At 30.2% G+C, this 19,364-nt stretch overlaps 1 protein-coding gene across 1 annotated transcript in view; it reads right to left on the bottom strand.

Moving 5' to 3' along the window:
• LOC108564108 overlaps positions 1-19,364 on the bottom strand; it is a 79,449-nt gene that overhangs the window by 4,407 nt on the left and 55,678 nt on the right. The window contains exon 5 of the mRNA XM_017923032.1: positions 7,800-8,022. Within this exon, the coding sequence (XP_017778521.1) occupies positions 7,800-8,022 (223 nt within the window). The remainder of the gene's footprint in view (positions 1-7,799; positions 8,023-19,364) is intronic.

Raw genomic sequence — 19,364 nt, 5'->3', positions numbered from 1 at the left:
AATAATATTTACGTAACCTAAAATTAAGTAAAATAGGGAAAAAGCCTTAAATATGAAAGAATTTTAAGAATATTTAATCCAAATGAAAGTTATTAAACTTTTGAAAATTTAATATAAAATTAATACGTCAATTCGGCTATTGGTAGTTGAAATTATGTTCTTAAACCGAGGTTTCACTGTATAACTTAAATTGCTATGTTAATATACATATACATCAATGCCTCGCATAGTGCGGTTTCGACAAATCCGGATTATAAAATGTAAAAAATAATATTCAAATTATTGTGCGGTTTATTTATGTATGTATTTAGTTTCTTGAATAGTCCGCGATATTTGCGGAACCAATTACACACATTATGTTGGAAATAGTTGGAAATATTTATGAATTCTTTTGCGGTAAAGAAATCTTGCATTCTACAAATAGTAAAAAAATATATAAATGAATAATGTATTTTATATATAGAGTTTAATTGGCTTCGTGAGTTCAATGGATATATATATATATATATGTTCAAAAGCAAACGTAATGAAAGGGAGGCAATAAAGTGATAATAGGGCAAGATTCATATGAAATATGTGGAAGCTTACATGGAAGGAAAACGGCCGTTATCGGTTAACTAAGTGGAATACATTCACGGCATCACGTAAATGGGCACAAGGAAAAATAGATGTAGAAACGATAAAGATTACTGCTGATAACAATCTTTGAATAACAACTAACTTTCCAAGTCCAGAAAATAGAGGTAATTAAGTCGTTTATAAGCACTGGAGTTATGCGAATTATCGATTACCTGCATACGTATCTTAGATTACCGACATGAACGTGGATATATCTAAATCTTTCATTATAATATTTCGTTTGTAAATAAATGGATACTACGAGTTCAATGGTTGCATTGTATTTTTTATTGAATTGTAACAATCAAGTGGTGGATGTGCCTGTTTTTTTTTATTTGGCAACAAAGTAATTGAAATACAAATCATATCACAATTCAGAATACATGTATTTTTCAATATACACAAAAAATAAATTATGACGTTTTATTGACTTAAGTACACTGAAATTTAAGTACACTTAATATTAGGTTAATTAATTTAACTGAGCTTGATTTAAAATGTCTTAACTTAAGATAACTTAAATTAACTAGACTTTTTATAAAATGTATAAATTTAGATTACAGTGGAACCTCCCTTAACGAGAACCTCGCATAACGATAATTTCGCTTAACGATTAAAATGAATTGTACGAAAAATGACTCGTTTAACGAGTAACGTTTCGCATAACGAGTGACGATAAGAAGATAAGTCCTGGATTGTGCGCCTGCTACATCATTTTGAAAACTTGTGTATACATATTATTCACACATATTTCCAAACTTGTGTTCAGATATGTTATTTGTGATTTTTTGTGCAAAATTTATTAACACTGCCATGTTTCCGAATAAAAAGCTAAATAATAAAAATAACTATAGATATGAAAGGCAAAATCATGAAAAATCGAGACCAAGTTATACTTCTTATTGTCCGTCATGAAACGCATTAACGTAATTTATATTAGTTTATATGGGGAAACGTGTTTCACTATACGACTATTCCGGAAATTTTGGAACGGATTAAACTCGTTAAGCGAGGTTCCACTATATAAAGTATTTAATTTCTACATACAAAACTTATTTTTATTTAATATCAATATGTAAATAAATTACTTATTTTAGTATGGAAAATCAAGTTAAATTAGTTATTTGGTATTTAATTAATCCGTGCAATGAATGAATGTCTAAGTAATTTAAATTCTAATTAGTTTAATTGGTGTAATCTGAGGAAATGGAATTGGTATAAAATCTTTGTAATTAACTCAAATTAAATATAACGGACCGTAAATACTCGTAATTTCAGTATAATATATTTAATAGAGAACGAAAACAAATGTTTCTTTGTGTTATAAAGTTTTATGAGAATTTATAATTAACATTGCTGTGTATACTTTATATATTCTCCTAACTAGGTTAAGGTAATAGGCATGTTTTGCAAAGTTACAAATAAAGTTATTAATTATAATTTAAAATATTATACTACAAAAATGTAAATATCATTTGCAACAATAATTTGTTTATAGTAGATATCTCACTGTTCGAATTAAGTTTTGTTAAGTTAAAAATAAATTATTTATTATAATTAAAAATCACAGAAAATATTACTTGAAATTATAATTCATATAAAGGTGTGCCCGCACTATTAGAAAGATGACATTTGTTGGATATACTTTCAACCTGTTCCCTATATTGTTAATGTAGATCATATGTAACAAAAGTAATTCAGTTGTCGCATATCTCTAAACAAGAACAAACTAAACTATAAAATCTTAGATCTACACATATGTAGAAACTCATGAAGTAAGACATTTTACATAAGTGTGTTGCAAGATTCCTTCGAATCGGATTCAATTTAACAACAAATCAAGCCGTTAAATAGTTTTAACGAAGAAATACGTAAACAATCAGGAGTATGATCCGAAAATGAAAACAAGGCGATTAATTAGATCGATCCAAAGCTACAATAAGATCAAACAAGAAACTTTGCAAAAAATTATATGCGCAAAATTATAGGAAATACACGTCACAGTTGCAACTTATTTCTTTTTTTACACCATGCCCCGCACATTTTATAATTTCCATTTTACAATAATTAATCATTTTAATTAAAGCTAAATGTTAACAGTGTTAACATGAATTGAAGCATGCAATAATTTTTGTTCCCTAACACTCTTATCATCTAATACAAATGACCTACAAACCCTTACACCTGGTCATTTTATTATTGATGAAACATTAACCACATTCGCCGAAGAGGAAATTCAAGATGTGTCAATAATCAGGCTTCCAGGTGGTTAATATGAAAAGCATTTTTGGATCATCCCAGGGAGGACAACATCGTTCGTATAGTCACCGTCCGCACATCACAAGGAAATATCAAATATGCTCTACATAAACTTTGCTTTTCGAAGATAATTAACTATTAATAAAGATTATCATCTTCAAAGGAGGAGTATGTTGGATATATTTTCAAGCAAACACCTGTTTCTCCACCACAAAATTGTTATCAAACTAAACTACAAAATCATAGACAAGCAGCTTCCCATATGTATGTTGAATCTAAAAAAATAATCAGTTTCATTGGAAGCATTATCACATTGTTAAAGTATTTCACAACTTTTTCAAATATAAGAAAGATATACCAATAAATAATTCAATAAATATAATATATTTACGAACAAAAGTGGGAAAGAAGTTGGTCTCAAAACTATTACTTAAAAAACTTATATGTGTTTAATTATAATATTTAGAAACTTTCCATTTCAGTTTTTTCTACATTTCGATGTTGAAATATGCGAAATATATAAAATATTATTAATATTCAATTATAATTTATTTAAAATTTAATGATAATATAATAATAGATATTAAAATTACTAGTTTTAAATATATGGAAATTATATGTAAAAACAAGAGGAATTAAAAATAAATTCAATTTTGATGCGAGCAGAAGTGCAGTAAATGTCAAATAAAAACCATATTAAAATTGCATTGTGTAAACGCATGTGCTACCAAACACACCACATTTCTCCATACAAATATGTAGAAAAGTATGAAATAAATATATAAAAATACGTATACGAAATGAATACAAAAAAAAAACGTACAGAGAAAAGAAAAAGCTGGCAACATATCATTTAAATTCCCGTACTTCAAAATTATTTTGCATAATTGCAGAAACCCACTCTAAAGGCCTGTTTTTTTAAATTATTTTTTCCTCATTCAGAAACTACTCGGTCGCAATTAAATCCGCTCCTTTATGTAACTGGCAGTTCAATACAAAATTACGATTTATATGCGTGTATATATATAAATAAATCTGTTTACTTTCGTCGGGTTTTAAATTGGATTTGCTTGGAGTTTCGTTAATGAAAATGAGAGAAAAAAATGGGGAAATGAGAAAAAAGGTAAAAAGTAAAAGCGAACGACGATTACGTTATTTAAAATAAACTCGAAACAATAAACGTCAAATGGATGTATGTATGTATGTATGTATGCAGCAAGGTGTTTCTACTTTCATGTTTTCTCTTTCTCTTCCGTGCCGTCATGTAATGATAATGTTGCTTTGTACATGGGGAACCGTGGATGAGGTCTAATGGTAGGGCTGTTCAGAATAATAACATCGGCAGCAAGGGTATGAGGGCTGAGAGAGAGAGCAAAAAAAGTGAAAATGAAAAAAAAAAACGTGAGGGCGCGGATAAAGTGCGGTAAAACGTAAACATATTTCGCTGCTTGCGAAAACAGCTTAACTCGAGGGTGGGAAAATATTGCCATATGGAAATGTTTCGTTTCCACCCGTAGAATGAAACGCTTCTTCACAAATGAAACATTAGGAGAGGACACATACAAGTGGTGCAAATTAGTGTAATGTAATGTGGAATTATACAATGTTGTCTCTATATGAGATATAACATACATATTCTTGTAATCAGCCATTACTACGATGTTGGTAAATAATTAGGTCAAGTCTATTTAAGTTGTCATTGGAAGTATTTCATATTTTTACCAGAATCACGAGACCAAACTAGGTGGTTTGTATAATAATACAAATTTCAGACACAATGACATAGCATGAGTGTCTGAAATTTCGTTCCTGGGATACCTTGTTGACTAGGTAGCCAGCAAAGACTCACATGGATGTTGATCTTATTTTGCTCCCAGATGGTTTCTCTTACTTTCAGTCTCCAAATGTTAAGTATTGTTTTGGTTTGTTATTAGGTTGATTGAGAGTCACTCCTGTACTAACTAACACAGTAACAACAGAATGTCAAGACAAACATAGATTAGCTAGTAGATGCAAAGGAGTAAAGCACTTCATAACAGTTGGAGAGGTTTGACATGACTCCCTGATTCTAGAATGGCTTTCAATTGGGAAATTGCTGTATTATAGCATGCATAGCTTCGCTCATGACATAACCCTACATTAAGCACAGGATTTGGTTTCTATAAGTAAATAAAAAAAGGTGCGTCTTATGGTCCAAAAACCAAGTAATATTTAATTTATTAGATAAGTGATTTACTTAGAGTTGCTACACTTTTTTTTCTATTACTCTTTAAAATAAATAAAACAAAAGCATATTTGCTACTGACACGGGATTTGAAGAGTTGGATGAGTATAATATCCTTACAAATTTTGCACACTTCGGCAGACAACCGTGTCGCGTACCCTCGCAAATCTTAAATCATTTTATTCTATTTCTTGTTCGATTAAGTTGATGCAAAGTTCAATTATCCTTCCTAACGGAATAATACAGAGAGAGAGTACATTTTCTATGCAGGCAAAGTTCTCTCAACCCTTCTGTACGCCCACACAAAAGAGGAATGAAATTACGTAATTAGATTCCGCTTGTCTTGCCAAATTATTATATGAAATACAGCATGAAGTTTTTCCTCTTGAACGCAAGAGATTTCAGAAGCGATTATCCACGACTTTGTACCTTATTTAGCTCCTACGTCATTCAAGATGCAATCGCGCCTCCTATCATTTAATGTAAAGTACATAGAGCTTAATGTTTAAAAGGATGTATATTCAAATTATTATATAATCGCATAATTGAAATATAATAAAGTTATTGCATAATTTCTAGCCAATTTAGTTTGTATTTTTATTGAAAAATACATATGTTTTTATATAATAATATTTTAAAACAATTTAATATATTAATTATACTTTGTTAATTAGACAGTATTAACTACAACTGATATGTAAAAGAAATATGATTTTTACCAAATTTTAAAATTATCATTTTCTTGAAACAATTTAAATAGTTATAAATATGCCAGGTTATGCAATAAACCTTTTCATCAGTTCAAAGATTTTGTTATATAATCCTTATTACAGTATAATTTAAACATTCATTACAGAAATCACGAGTCTCACGAAAAGATGCTCTTTTACGTTTTCTTCCGTCTCTAATTCAGACTTTAATAACGTAACGCGAACGTAATTATCCTGTTGCCTTTTTCTCTCTTACTCTGCCCAATTCTTTTTCAGCGCTGCACTGAATAGTTTTAATTTAAACTCATTAAATATAATTATAACGCTTGTCTCATCGTGAAGTTGTCTTTTTTGTTCCGACTGAATATTTTAATAAAGAAACTCTTGCATTTTTTCAAACTTAATTTTCTAAGAGTCAAAAAAAATACATTTAGATTACAATTTCATTATTACAAAATATATGTATTAGTTACACACACAACTATCTAATATTGAAACAATATTCAAATTTTTATAATACATTGTCCAATACATTCTAATTTGTGATTTCCTTGAATTTTCAAAGCTTTTCACAATTTGCTCAAAAACATATTTAGAACCGAAAGCAAACTGGGAACCAACTTTATTCAATAATAATAAAATATTAATGTAATTCAGTTTCTTCAAGTTCTTCTCTCAATTCCTTGAATTTGTCTTGACAGATGTTTGAGTTTTTAAAATAAACGAGTTCAAGTAAAAAAAAAATATATTCCAAGTCGAATTTCTTAATAAATACATACAGTGGAACCTCGCTTAACGAGCACCTTGCATAACGTGCATTTTGCTTAACGAGCAAAATTAATTGTAAGAAAAATAAGACGTTTAACGAGCGACGATGAGAAGAGAAGTCCTGGTTTGCGCGCCAGCTACATCATTTTTAAAACTTGTGTACATACATTATGTGTATTTTTGAATATGTTTTAATATACGAGAATTCCACTACACAAGTAGAAATCCGGAAATTTTGGAACGAATTAAAGTAGTAAAGCGAGGTTCCACTGAGTTTTCAAAAATGTATGTGTACACTTGCAATAAAAAGCAGTAAAAATAGTTTGATTTACCATTAGGGAATTTTTGTATACAGAAATACGTATTTAATTTTGTTATTTTTCTATAGATTAATTTAATAAACTATGTAAAAAATGGAAAGTGTAATGCCAGCTTTGAGTATATAATTATAAAGAAGAGCATATATAAAAAAAAATATATTGATATATTTCATAATCGTTTATTTCTGAAGACCTAAAAAATATTATCTTAGATTTTGGTTGTCATGTGCATATAACAGTTGATATTTAAATGACATACGTCTAAAACTGTAAATAATGTAGTATATATGATTGATTTAAGATTAATCGCATGGTGGGCAATAGAACTATCGATTTTTTAGTGTATTTTTGCTGTAGTTATAATGCATGGCTCGGGGAACTTGTTTGTTTTGCGGATGTAGAAAAATGGAGGAGCTATTCGCATACAGTATGAATGCATTTTACGATGGCGACGGATGGGCGCAATTGAAAGGGCTTATGTGTCGCGACGGGCGCGTCAATTTCGCGTGCAGAAGGCATAGTCATTTCAAGTCGACGTCGAGCCCAATAACGATAACTTGACAGGAAGTTTTGACGGCCCGACGGAAGCGTGTGTATATATACACACAGGGATATGTATGTTACTGTGTGAGTGGTATACACAAAGCGAGTGTGACATGAGGGCCGTCACCAGGCGCCTCCGTATCTCACGAATTAATCGACGTCTCCAAATATCACCACCACTACCAGCACTATTATTATTAGGTGGCATGGAAGAAGAGAGGAATGGTTCAAATGTAAATCAATGTCAACGTAATCTGGAATACAGTGGTAATAGTATGGAAATATTCATGCAGCGTAGAGGCCATTTATGAAATTTAAGGGAATAGGATAGGGTTTCTACGGAAAGGATATTCGTACCGTTGGTGCTGGGTCCCATGAGGAGGACGGAGGCCGGCTGCGGGGTGTCCGGTTTGACCTCGACCACTAAACTGTTGGCCCTGTATAGTCGGAACTGTGTCGCCTCGCATCGCAGACGGATTGCACCCCAGCTACCCCCGACGCCGGTCAACTCTAATCTACTATTCGCCGTTTCCAGCAGCTCCGTGTCCCTAATTATTGACGACGACGTGGACCCAGGTACCTTAAAAGTTAAAAGCAAACCGAATTATTAACATTCAATTACATTCCCTACATCCTAAATAATTAGTAAGCTTCGTGTACAGGTGTATGTGTAATAATATGAACATTGCTTGACGTCCCTTGCTGCTAAATACAACGTTTCTACAATATATCGCTTTTAATTATTTCCTTCCTTGTAATTCTGTAATGCGATTCTTCTTATGTAAACTAACCATTCGACTTTATAATAGCAAACTGCATTATTCATATATAATTACATCATACACCATGAATAAAGCCAAATACAAAAGTACAAAATTCTATATCGCTTTCAATTAAGTTCTTCCTTATAATTTGGTAACACGATACTTCTTATGTAAAATTACTATTGAACTATGTAATAGAAATCTGTATTATTAATTATCAATTACGTTCAACAATTTACAATTTTATAATTCTTTTAATTCTTCCTTATAATTTTATAATGTCCTGTAAGTTTACCTAAGCTAAATATTGAAGTTTGCAATTGAAATAGGAAATTTTAATAACAAACCGCATTATCACTTGTAATTATATCGTTAATAATAAGTTCGTTCACATAGAATTGCATGTATTATATGAACTCAAATTCTATATCGTTTACTTTCCCTGTATCTCTTTCAAATAATACTTGTTATGTAAAATGACCATTGGAGTGATTACGCAAATATAATATTGGACGTGAGCTACATTATAAATATTATAATACATCATACATTGCCAATGATGCTAAATCCAATACAGTGAGACCTCGTTTATCGTTTCCTCGATTAAAACTTATTCTATATAATGCGGTTTACCCGAAGCCTAAAAAGAGCTTTACATATTTGCTACATGTGAAAGTACCCTTTCGTTTAGCGTTTTTCGATTGGGAATGCATCTATTATTTCATAATTCAAAAACGCTTTGAGTTAATTGCTTCCTTATAATTATAAAATGTGATACTTTCTATGTAAACTGACTATTAACAAACGCATTAATTTCTTCTAGATTATTGAAATACTTCTGGTATATCTTAGATAAGCCAAGCATTGGTTTCATATTAATTTTGTAAGATAAATTACTTAAACTAAATTATATTTCCCTAATAACATTAAAAACAATATTACTTAATTTCACAATTTTAAATAATTTCTTCCATGTAATCTTATAATATAAAATATCATAAGCGAACTAAGCATTTGACTTATAGTAGAAAGCTGCATTACATCATATTTTCTTAATAATACTAAATACAATATTACACAATTTATTATCTCCTTTAATTTATTTCTAATTTGTAATTCTAATCATAATGTCATAATCTTTACGTGAACTGAAAATTGGTCCTTCTAATTGAAATTCGAACATATAAGAGCAAACTGCATTATGAACTTTCAATTACATCCTACATCCTCAATAATTAGTCCGCTTGGTGTACAGGTTTATGTGTAATTTGAACTTTGCCTAACATCTCTTGTTGCTAAATACAATAGTATAAATTTGAACCGTTCATTAGACATACATGTTTCCAATTTTCTCATTTATAAGCAATTACTTAATTATATGTATATATTGGGCAGAAAGACCGTTGGCTAGATTTATTTTTCTTATTTTAATATTATGAAGAATATTTATGTTATTTCCATTTCTATTTTTTCTATTAGAATTTCCTTTTCTTTTGTTGGTGTGAACTTATATTCGATTATATTTGTTTATTGTTATTCATCTTTGCATTGTGGATATAATTTTGATTTTGCTTTTTCTTAATACATAATATTTCCATTTTATAATTCCCATCATCTTTTACGTAATCTATTATACTGTAGTATTAAAGAAGAAACGGCTAGCACTGCCATATACAAGGATGCATGTGTAATGTCTTTACATTTATTGGAATGGCAACAAAGTAATTGCTGATTTTATATTTGGATGAAAGTAGGTAGTGTTTCTTTTGAATGACTTCTGTCAGTGACATAATTATATAGTTTTGGCATTTGTCAGCAGTGTACTTTGGCATTCTTAAAAATAAAATTAAGTGTATTTTTTGTAAGATTTGTTTGTGTTGTTTCAATTTTAACATGGAGAACAAAAGCAGATACACACATAATTAATCACTAGCCAAAAATTATTGACGCTTGGTTGGGAAGTGATGTCACATCCGTCAGGTGGATGTAACCATCACCATCGGATTACCATTTGTTTAGAGCCTTACAAAATTCGTTGAATGGTAAAACCTTCAATGATGATAGTGTTGTGAAATTACACCTAGTCCATTTTTTTGCTGATAAAGACGAGAAGTTGTATGAGCTTGGGATAGTGAAGTTGATGGAAAGATGGCAAAAGATCATTAATCAAAATGTAAAATATATCATTGAAATGTTATTGAAATGTTTAATAATTATATTTTAAACATCACGTTTCATTCGTATAAGAAAATCGGCAATTATTTTGTTGCCAACTCAATAATTGGAAGTCGACGATTTCGATGATGATGCCAAGTATATGAACTCAAATAAATGTATGTAATATTATTAGGTTATTCTCATAATTATATTGTTTTCAATATTAGTATACTTTTATGATTTAGTGTGTTTTAGAGTAAATTGCAATGGAAAATAAAAGATGAACATTATCAACATTAAATTACACCGTACATCATACATATTTGGATTATTTTCTATAGTGTAAAGGTGTTACATGAATACTATAAATTATACATAGTTATATCATTTAGTTTGTATTAATAATTATTGTCAAGTCTAATGACATTTTTATTTGTATCTACATTTATTGTTATTATGTTATTGATATCCTTGTAATTTATTACATTTATGAAGATGATTGATATTCAAAGTTACACTCATTTCTTTTTCACAGTTTTCTTTAGAAAAAATGGTAGTGGGGAAGAGAATTTATAGTCATGACTCGACAAAGTTTGAATACCACTGGCATAAGTTATGATGAATATAACGTTTATAGTCAGCATTAAAATTAAAAGTATAAACGTGTTTTCATATACTCATCCTTTTTCGTATAATTATCTAGAGAATGAAATTTATCTGCACTTCCGTTTCAATACATAAATCTACGTTGAATAGCTGTAATTCCAGTACACTTTATAGCGCTACCCAACTTGGATACTGACCAATGCTATTTTAGTTCTGTATCAGATAAAGATGGAGAGCGTAAGAGTTCCGTTGGGGACGTCCTGAATCGCATTGTTATATGTACTTGTGAACAATAACCTTACGACTTTATTTTTATTTTTTGATCCTCTGAATGTCGACAATCTAAATAATCTGATTTTCGTATTGACTTCTCATTCGAGTGAAAATAACCGTTTCTCTTAATAACAGAATAATTTTATATAAACCTAGAATTCAGTATGAAAGCCCTATATCATTTTGCGGTTATTTCGTCCCATGCACGGCCACAATGAGTTCATCTTTGTGTTGTAATCATTGAATAGCGTTAAAAAAACTCAAATCGGGGACATTGAAATCGGGGTTGTTTGATGGTTGACAAATCTTATGTTCCACCCATTTTCAGTACCAGTGCGAACTACTTGCTGGATTTAGAGGCATGTTTCTATAATTGTTCGAATTGACCTTTTCGTAGTTTTTGCAATTATATTTATAGTGTTTTTAATTGGTTATGATTAATTTTTAATATTTTTATTTTAAAGTTTTATTATTTTTTTTTATATAAAATTATATAAAAAACTTTTATATCCATTTCAAATAATTAAAGTGATGAATCGTAATTACCGCAATAGAAAGTAAAAGCTGTTCGCCCATAATGAAATATAACCAATTTTGAAAAGAAGCGGTATTAGCAGCAATTTGGAACGTTTTACTTCCGAAGGCGTTGCAATAATTATGTAATTACATTAAGTGCGGAAGTGGGCCGTGCATGAAAATGTGTCGGCGGCAACGGCGGCGGGGATCCCAACCCCCCGGAGCACCAAATTGCGACTAATCTGCTACACCTCCGCCGCCTCCGCACGCAACCCCCGACGATAATATTACCAGTGATTCATGTGTTCAGAAGACTGGGGGTGATAAAGGCCTAAATCATCACAATTACTGTCAATTAACGTTTGCGTAATACACACATTTCCGAGTGGGGCTCGACTAATTAATCGAATCGAAAACCCTAATTACAAGATGCTAACTAAAAAGTAAAAAAAAACTAATAAAAATAAATATAAAATAACAACCACTGGTTTTAAAGCCTATATGCAAATTGGCGTTACATAAGAATAATAAAGTGTAATAAAGTGTAATAAAGATTGAAATAACAATGGAAATAGCAAAATAGAAATAAAGAACGCTCTTAATTACCGGAGTAATTGCAATTTATAATTAGAGCTTTATTCAATTAAACGAAAGTAAGTTTAATTACAGCCACAGACAAGATGAGTAGTGTTATTATGAAAGCGGCACGTTTTTCAAGTGCTTCTACTCTTCTTTTTTTCGTTCTTTCTTTCTCATATACACACTCAATTTTGTTTGTGTATTCATTATGCAATTCGTTGCGGACATGGAGGAAACTTTGCTAATTATTGATTCAATTATTGTCGGTAATTGAAAACTTCCACGTCCGCTCCGCCTGTTTCCGTGCGATCCATATGAAATCCGAGGATCGGCTGGGGGCGGCGAGAGGGAGCAAATGCCACTCGATCTGCGGAAAACTGCCCCAAAACTCGAGTGGGACCGAAACTTTTTTACGGCCGAAATGAGCGAAAAAAAGAGAGAGAAAATAAATAAATTTAAAAAAATAAATAAAGCTCAACATTAATATACAAATTAAATTCCCGTCAAGTTCTAATAAAGTTAACACTTTAAAACATGTAACATGGACGAGTTAGTTTCGAGCACACCTAAAACTTTTATTATTACATAATTAACCTGTTTGCGACTATCCAATTTCGTTTTGAAACGAAAGCACACGACTAATTTATTATAAACAATGATCACGCTAATAATAACAGTTAACTCGTTTATTTTTTTCAAAGAAAACATAATTGATTGAAAAAAATAATTAGTTTCTTTAGTGCGTAATTTAATTACTTTAGTATGTTTAATAATTATATTTTATTGAAATATATTATGTTATTGTAATTGTTGAAATAAATATTATGTCTATATATAAATATTAATAATCCTTTTTTAATTAATTTAATTATTACAAAAAACTTCATTAAAAATTGCATTATCTCGTTTCAAGTGCTTATTAACATGACATACAAAATTATGATTGTATTAACAAAAACTTACTACATTTAAAACAATTTGTATATTACATTTCAATTATACTATTGTGTTTATACTATCTAAATAACATCATCAATTCATTTTCAATATACATAATAAATCTGAATAAAATTAGCAAAAACAAAAATTAGCCTGAGACAAAAATCTAAAATAATGAGTTTGTCAGTTATTTTGCGTTGCATTTCTTTACATTGACGTAATCTGGAGCAATATTTGCAAAATTGAATCATTAAATTAGGTTGATTCAACAAAATTCAGTTAATGTTTATGTTGAAAGTGGACTAATTCACTTGCACTCTCGAAAATTTGTGGTATCTGGTTATTATTTATTATCGAACGATCGTGATTTTATGTTTGTGATCCTATGAACCATTAAAAATAATCCCACCAAATTATCAGGAATATTTTAAATACATAAAAAATATCCCCAAATGAAAAATATATGACTTAGACAACTTTCATTATCACTGGAATACAATGAGCGCGAGATAATGAAGTTGACGGAAAGATGACAAAAGGTCATTCATCAAAATGGAAAATATATTATTGAATAAAGTTTAATAATTATATAAAAAAAAATCATGTTTCATTTGTATAAGAAAATCGTCAATTACTTTGTTGCCAAACCAATATTCACAAGTTATCAATAAAATGTAACTGTGATTAATTAAAATCATATTTAATTTACATAAAATTATATACTGGTAAGCTATTAACATTGTCATATAATGTAAAGAACTAAAGCGGATGAACATTATAATGAGAAAAGCAGTAGATGGGAATTTAACGTAATTTTGTTTGTTTTTAATACACGTATTCTGTGTTCGGTTGAATCTCTTGACACATCTCATGTCGCTGCAGAATAATAATACCCGAGTACAAGTTCAATTAATTTAATGCAGTTTAAGTTTCACGTACACAACGCACCGTAATTCACCGTAAAGTTATGCTCGGTAATTAAAACTAGATTAAAATCGAATACATTTATCTTCAGAGGATTACTTCATGTATTACCTTATGTTCGGTTTAATGTGTTATTTCGGAATAATAGCCAAAGTCCGCTTACAATGACAATAAATTGTATGATATACCTACAATTTTAGTTACTAACTGATTATTTCCAAACATGCTTGTAAATGTATATATTTCCATTACACACTTGGAAATGTTGTTTGTAAAATATTTGATTTAGAGAAAAATATCCAAATTGCCAAATTGCTAAGTAAATTATTGTACATCAAATTATTATTCTCATGAAGTAACATTAGGAAAATTTCCTTACCGCCCGAGAATTTCCGGAAATGTTTAATATATTTATCGAACAATTATTGATTCATGATTGACAAATGTGGAATCTTCAAATTCCTAAATGTGCAATTTCCTAAAATCAGTCAAAAACTCTAATCTAATCATTTAAACCTATGTATTTCCACGTAAAATTAATTGTTTTTTTTTTGGCTGCGAAGCATTGTTCTAAAGGATCGTACTTATTCTAATTTTAATGTTCACAATCATAGATGTTAATGTGTTTCATATTCATTTTTAATTTTGTAGTTAATGATGATAAATGGAAAGATTGTGGTTTATAACAATTTTATTTTATTACTTACTATTTCTATATTTGACTCGTTTCTCGTTTCCCGGGAATAAAATATCGAAAAATAGTAATATTACTATGATGGTGTGATAAATCACTTAACTAAACTAACTTTGAAAACCATATGATATGATACTATTAGTCTGTATATAAATTATAAACTGTTAATGACAGATATTTACAAGATGTTGTTTAAACACACTTTCTACCTAATTTATAATATAAAAAGCTTTACTATTTTCTAATTTGTAAGCGTCGATATATATGTAATTTCTTTTATATAGTTCAGTTTTTTATTGAAATGTAGTTGGTAACATAAAAATAAAACTAATCATGTGAACTGTTATGTTGTTTAATTTACAATGATTGGAAAATAATATGCGGTATGAAATATGTAATAAGTAAAGCTGAAATCAATCGCGATCTTGAAGCCTTGAAGGTATGAAAGCAATAACGATGTTATCGTTTTCATGGAAATCAGTTATGAACTCTGAAAGTTTCTTAGAGTAAATAAAGTAGCGCAAGTTAATTAAAATTGAATTTACTAAGGCAAAAAAGGAAATGAATCGAAGAAAGGAAGTCCACATAGAATGAACTTTTTGTATATATGTATATATAAGATGAAGGAAGCAAAAGCGGCATTTGATTGTGTCGAAGTATTACGGAAGTTTAAAAATCAATTAGCTTTTGTATGCATTAGTGGTTAAAAGGTGAAGCTTTGTGTTCTGCAAGTGAAAAACTTTTTGATGATTTTCTAAAAGCATCTCTGCTTAATTACTTTGTTGCCTGAGAGGAAGAAGCGGGGTCTAAAGGAAGGGGTGGAGGTGTAGGTTTTAGGTAGGCGGATAAGTCAATATTCCATTTCCGTTCCAAATCCGCATTTGGTTGGCGTGGGGAGGATGTTTGCGAAGGGAATGGGTGGTGAGTCGCGATGGTTGAAATATAGTTTCCGTATTAAATCTCTATCGTAGTTCCGTGAAAGTGCCAGAACGGCGCAATGTTAATGGCGTCGTCGACATTTGCGCCGACATGACCAATGATCGTCCCGACGCATATGTTACTCCCCATGCGATTCCCCCCAAAATGTCGGCGTTTTGGGGGAGGTCGGGCGTCGGTCGCACGTTACACAACGACAGAAACTTACTGTTCGTTCTGCTCACCACCACCATCCTCCCCGTTTACACCCTCATTTCCACCCATTCGACGACCTGCATAACTCAAAACAACTGCTGCTCAAAACCGACCGTCGACGACGACAAGCCCCGCTGTCGAAACAAACTCGTGCCATGACCAACACAAAACCCACCCTCCTCACAATCACGAAGAGAACATCTTCTGCGTGTACGTGCCACTGTGATTCATCGAAACTCCTGGGAATGATGCAACAAGCATTACTTCCTCTATTGTCCTTTTTGCACACAGTTATTGACATGCTTAAATAATACAACACTTTTAAATGTTACATAATAAATGATTATTCATATATTTATTCAATAAAATTAATACAAATCGCAGTACAAACGGTTTCGAAAACGATGATGAAGAAGAGTAAGAAATTTATTGAATATGAAGATGATGAAACAAAAACAAAGAATTGAAGACAAAATGAAAGTAGTGGAAAATAAATTAACAACGAAAAATTTAAATAAGTTCTTAAAAATGTTAGTTAATGAAAATGATTCTGATTTAAAAAGCGATTCATCCATTTGTGAAAATGCGGCGGATATATCCGCCCTATCATCTACTCAGAAGGTTACTTATGCAAAATTACACGCAAGATCACTGGCGCAGTCATTGAATATTAGTTCTAAGCAATGCGCCACTAGTTTCTTTTTTCAGACAGAGTTAATAGATAACTTTATCTTTTGACAAAAGTTAACCTCTTTGAATGGGCTTTATCCTATTTTTTTTTCTCACAAAAAAAACTCATTACAGATCAATACTTCTATATTCATTTTTGCACACAAAATGAGTAAATCTAATGCAGTGTGCACCAGTTTTTGCTGTCCGGAATACACTATTTTACCTACTGCATTATATAATCATCGTAAACGCTTTTATTACATGCTTATACAATAAAGAGAATTACGAGCTATAAAATTTGATATTCGACTACGCCAGTATAAAAATTTTGATTTATAATTTTTTTTGTTGGTCTCTATGCTCATCTCGACCAAGCTACACGTCGGTATAAAACGTTTTACACTCTTGTAAACTTTAGGTTCGTCTTAAAATAATAAGCTTTGCATGGATAATAACTTAAAAAAGGAATTTATTGTGTGGTGAAGTTTATGCATTTACTCATACATTAACTTAATATTTTTTACATATAGATCAGAGGCGTCCAAACTTTTTGCTGCGAGGGCCAGTTTGGTATTTAAATTCATTAGCGGGGGCCAAGCATTGTAAATATGTGAATTAAAGAATGCGCTCTTCATCTGCGCGAGATCTAATACCGACGTGCGACGCTACATTTATATTTTACGAAATTTTTCAAAATACTTGACGGGCCGGATAAAATCGCCTGCCGGGCCGGGTTTGGCCCGCGGGTCGTAGTTTGGACACCTCTGATATAGATGATTTATCATTCAAATAAGTAAAAAAAGACACTTGTTGTACAGATTAGGAAAGTAAAGTAAGCTTTAACTAGAAAGTAATTGTTTTGACAATAAAAACCACAAATACAAAATGTTAAAGTCTAGTTGTTTATAAGATTAAATTAATATTAAAAAAAATATTTTCTCTTTTAATAGTTTATAAAATTACAGATAAAAATCCAAAGTATTGTTTATCTGTCACAATTTAAGTTAATATAATAAATATGAAATGAAAATTTATTGAATGGGGTCTAATTTATTTTTTTGACAGTAGAAATTAGGATTTTTTTCATACAGAAATTTTTAAATTATATTGCGTTTTTGGTTGTTGTAAGTTTTAATACTGTTTAATGTTACAGACAGAGATACAAATTACTATTTAAATGTCGCAATTTAGGTCCATATAATTAATGTGAAATTGATCTTAATCCATATACGTTTTAGGCACAAAATACGGTGTGTCTGTTTAAAGTAAGTATTTCATGACAAGGATCAGGGCTCAGGTAAACAGAGGACCGCACTGGATCCAATTTAGATTACACAAATGGGATATATACAACTCTAACAACAGTTATTACATTAGAAACGGATTCGTATTTTCACGTGACAAATACGAACCTTTTGTTAATAATTACAATAACAACATTTTCATGGCATCATGTAATTTATACTTAAAAAACATAAAATCTAAATATTTTGAGGAATATATATTTTTCTTCTAAAATCTAAATAATATCTAATAAAATTTTGAAAAAACTGCAAGTTAAAAACTTAATTTTTTTATTCAAGCAACAATTCAGGAATAAAAGATAATATTCTTGTTAGCAACGAAGACAAAAAAATTAAGACGAATTTAAAGAAGTTTCTGCCAAAAAATGTTAACCACCTCAAATTTTATCCTGATTTAGGGATTTGCTAAGCGATCATTGTCAAATGCAATAACAACGTATAGGGAATTTTTAAATGAAAGAAAAATAAAACACAAACAATCAACAATCAACAATCAGCTTTAATCAATTTTAAAATATGATTTCACTTTGTATGTAAGTTGATTGTTTAATTAATAAAACTTTTCATTATTCAAACATTTCTTTTGATTTTCTTCAGTATTTTTTTTATTTCTATATACAAGTTTTATACTATTTCACATTTTAATTTTATTATTGTTTAATAGTGGTGCTCCTCAACTTCAGTTCTTTCGGAAATCTTTGGAACTGGTAATGAATGAGCTTGTTGTGTTATTGTAGTGTTCCAGTAATCTTCTTTTAAATTTTATAATTTCATTGGCTCTTTTTATTTACTCTGAAATTTTGTATAACCTATAATTCCATGTACTAGTTTACTTTAATCATATTGATTTAGTTTAGTCTCGATCATTTGCTAACATTATTTTAGTTTCGTTAGCTGTCTTTGAATGCGTTTATATTTTCTTTCGTCGTGTTTACGCCAATCCGCCACATTTATTTATAGTTAATATACTATAGAATATTGCCATTATGTCTTTTCAATTGTAAATACAATTTAAATACTGTGAAAAGAAGAGATATTTTAATATTTTCATTAATAAAATATGAAGAAATCCGATGCATAATTAAAATGTAATATAAAAATGGGTCGGCAAACTAGGGTAAATTACCCCAAATGGGGGTTAAATTGAATTATTGTTTGTTTATGTTTCTATGAATAAATATTGGAAAGATTAAATTCCGGTCATCGTTTATCCATGAAAAATATTGAAATTTACTCGCCCGCTCATTATCTATATTTCCATAAAAAAATGTTACCACGTCTGATTGAGTGGGTGTGTAAATGAATATATTTTGGGGTAATAAGTAAAAACCCCGACATAGAGGATTTTATGTATAATAGATAT

Source organism: Nicrophorus vespilloides, unplaced genomic scaffold, assembly GCF_001412225.1.
Source record: "Nicrophorus vespilloides isolate i.1.1-1 unplaced genomic scaffold, Nicve_v1.0, whole genome shotgun sequence".
NCBI lineage: Eukaryota > Metazoa > Arthropoda > Insecta > Coleoptera > Silphidae > Nicrophorus > Nicrophorus vespilloides.
This window is presented reverse-complemented; position numbering and strand designations above follow the sequence as displayed.